This window comes from Sciurus vulgaris (genome assembly GCF_902686455.1).
Source record: "Sciurus vulgaris genome assembly, chromosome: 6".
In the NCBI taxonomy this organism is placed as follows: Eukaryota; Metazoa; Chordata; class Mammalia; order Rodentia; family Sciuridae; genus Sciurus; species Sciurus vulgaris.
In genome coordinates, this window is record NC_136466.1 from 88,814,615 (window position 1) to 88,817,582 (window position 2,968).

General features: G+C 35.7%; 1 protein-coding gene across 1 annotated transcript; it reads left to right on the forward strand.

Annotated features, from left to right (window-relative positions):
* Nucleotides 1-1,016: 1,016 nt before the first annotated feature.
* LOC306664754 (eukaryotic translation initiation factor 1-like) lies at nucleotides 1,017-1,489 on the forward strand. Its single transcript, XM_079145799.1, has one exon. It carries the CDS (start codon nucleotides 1,038-1,040, stop codon nucleotides 1,377-1,379), a length of 342 nt encoding a protein of 113 aa, XP_079001925.1. The 5' UTR covers nucleotides 1,017-1,037; the 3' UTR covers nucleotides 1,380-1,489.
* The last annotated feature ends 1,479 nt before the right edge of the window (nucleotides 1,490-2,968 follow it).

Genomic DNA, 2,968 nt, shown 5'->3' on the forward strand with positions numbered 1-2,968 from the left:
TTGGTAGGGTTCCCTCCTTTTCTACTTCATGGAATACTTTGAGGAGTACTGTTATTAGTTCTTGTTTTGAAGGTCTTATAAAACTCTGCTGAGAATCCATCTGGTTCCAGGTTTTTCTTGATTGTAGGCTTTTGATGACATCTTCTATTTCATTGCTTGAAATTGATCTCTTTCAATTGTGTATATACCCCTGATTCAATTTGGGTAGATCAACTGTCTCTAGAAATTTGTCAATGTCTTCAAGATTTTCTATCTTGTTGGAATATAGATTTTCAAAATGGCTTCTCCTTGTGTTATGTATTTCAATAGTACCTGTCATGGTATTTGTTTTTCATCTCATATTTTAGTAATTTGGGTTTTCTCCCTTTTTCTCTCCATTAGTGTGGCTAGAGATTTAACAATTTTTTTTTTTTGATTTTTCAATGAACCAAATTTTTGTTTTTTCAATTGTTTCTTTTGTTTCAATTTCATTGATTTTAGTTCTGATTTTAATTATTTCCTGTCTTCTACTACTTTTGGTGTGGATGTGTTCTTTTTCCAGGGCTTTGAGATGTGATGTTAGGTCATTTATTTGTTGACCTTTTTATTCTTTTATTGAATGAGCTCAAAGCAATGAACTTTCCTCTTAGTAGGCTTTGCAGTGTCCCAAAGACACTGTGATATGTTGGATCATTGTTCTCATTTATCTAAGAATTTTTTATCTCCTCTCTGATGTCTTCTGCTATCCATGCATCATTCAATAGCATATTATTTAGTCTCCATGTATTGAAATAGTTTCTCTTTTTTACTTTATCATTGATTTCTAATTTCATTCCATTATGATCTGATAGAATACAAGGTAGTATCTCTACTTTTTTTCTTTGTATTTGCAAAGAGTTGCGGCCCCAGTCACTGAGCCTGTGGAGGACTCAGCAGCCTCCCCTTCCAGCCCCCTTGCTTCCCCAGGCTCTTTCCCCCTCCTCCCCGCCACCCGCCTTCTCCCACAGCCGCCTTCCGCAGGCAGGTCATTTTCCACCGAGGACAAGGAATCATATCGTATGTCCGCTATCCAGAACCTCTACGCTTTCGACCCCTTTGCTGATGCAAGTAAGGGTGATGACCTGCTTCCTGCTGGCACTGAGGATTATATCCATATAAGAATTCAACAGAGAAATGGCAGGAAGACCCTTACCACTGTCCAAGGGATCGCTGATGATTACGATAAAAATAAACTAGTGAAGGTGTTTAAGAAGAAATTTGCCTGCAATGGTACTGTAATTGAGCATCCAGAATATGGAGAAGTAATTCAGTTACAGGGTGACCAGCACAAGAACATATGTCAGTTCCTGGTAGAGATTGGACTGGCTAAGGATGATCAACTGAAGCTTCATGGGTTTTAAGTGCTTGTGGCTCACTGAAGCTTAAGTGAAGATTTCCTTGCAATGAGTAGAATTTCCCTTCTGTCCCTTGTCACAAGTTTAATAACCTCAAAGCTTGTATAATGTAACCATTTGGGGTCCACTTTTAACTTGGACTGGTGTAACTCCTTCATGCAATAAACTGAAAAGAAAAAAAAGAGTTGCTTGTGGCATAACATATGGTCTATTTTAGAGAAGGATTCATGCACTGCCAAGAAAAAAAGTGTACTCGCTCAATGATGGATGGATTATTGTATATATGTCTGTTAGGTATAAATTATTGATTGTATTATTATTGAGTTCTATGATTTCTTTGCTCCATTTTTGTTTGGAAGATCTATCCAGTGGTGAGAAAATTGTGTTAAAGTCATCCAGTATTACTGTGTTGTCTAATTTATTCCTGAAATTAAAAAGAGTTTGTTTGACACACATAGATGCCCCATTGTTTGGGGCATAAATATTTACGATTGTTACATCTTGTTGATTTATGATTCCATTAAAGGCAGTATTAAATGCCTTTCTTTATCCCTTCTGACTAACTTTGGCTTGAAGTCCACTTTATTTGATATGAGGATGGATACCCCTGCTTCTTTACTGAGTCTTTGTGCATGGGATGTTTTTCCTTATCCTTTCACCTTTACTCTGTGGATGTCACTTTCTATGAGATGAGTCTTCTTCTGAAGGCAGCATATTATTGAGTCTTTCTTTTTAAACTAATCTGCCAATCTATGTCTTTTGATTGATGAGTTTAGATCATTAACATTCAGGGTTATTGTTATGGTATGAGTTGTATTCCTGGTCATTTTGACTTATTTTTGTTTTTTGACTTGGTTTCTCCTTTGGCTTTTTCTTTAGTGTAGTTCCTCCCTTTATTGCCTTTCATTGTTGTTTTTCATTTCCTTCTCATGGAATATTTTGCTGAGAATGTTCTGTACCAGGCTTTCTATTTTTAAATTCTTTTAACTTTTATTTATCATGGAAGTATTTTACTTTGTCATCAAATATGAAGATTAATCTTGCTGGGTATAAGATTCTTGGTTCACATCCATGTTCTTTCAGAGCTTAACATATTTTGCTCCAGTCCCTTCTAGCTTTTAGGGTCTGGACTGAGAAAACTGCTGATATCCTTATCGATTTCCCCCTACATTTAATGTGATACTTTTCTCCCACAGCCTTTAAAATTCTAACTTTATTTTGTATGTTGGGCATTTTCATTGTAATGTGCCTTGGTGTGAATCTGTTATACTTTTGTACATTTGGTGTCCAGTAAACCTCTTATATTTGATTCTCCATTTCATTCTTCAGGTTTGGAATATTTCCTGATATTATTTCAATGAACAGATTGTTCATTCCTTTGGTTTATATCTGTGTCTTCCTCAACCCCAATAATTCTTAAATTTGGTCTCTTCATGCTATCCTATAATTCTTGGAGGTTCTTTCATGATTTCCTACCATCTTCTCTATGTGGTCCACTTTATTTTCAAGATTAAATATTTTGTCTTCATTGTCTGAGATTCTGTCTTCCAAGTAATCTAATCTGTTGGTGATGCTTTCTATTGAGTTTTCAATTT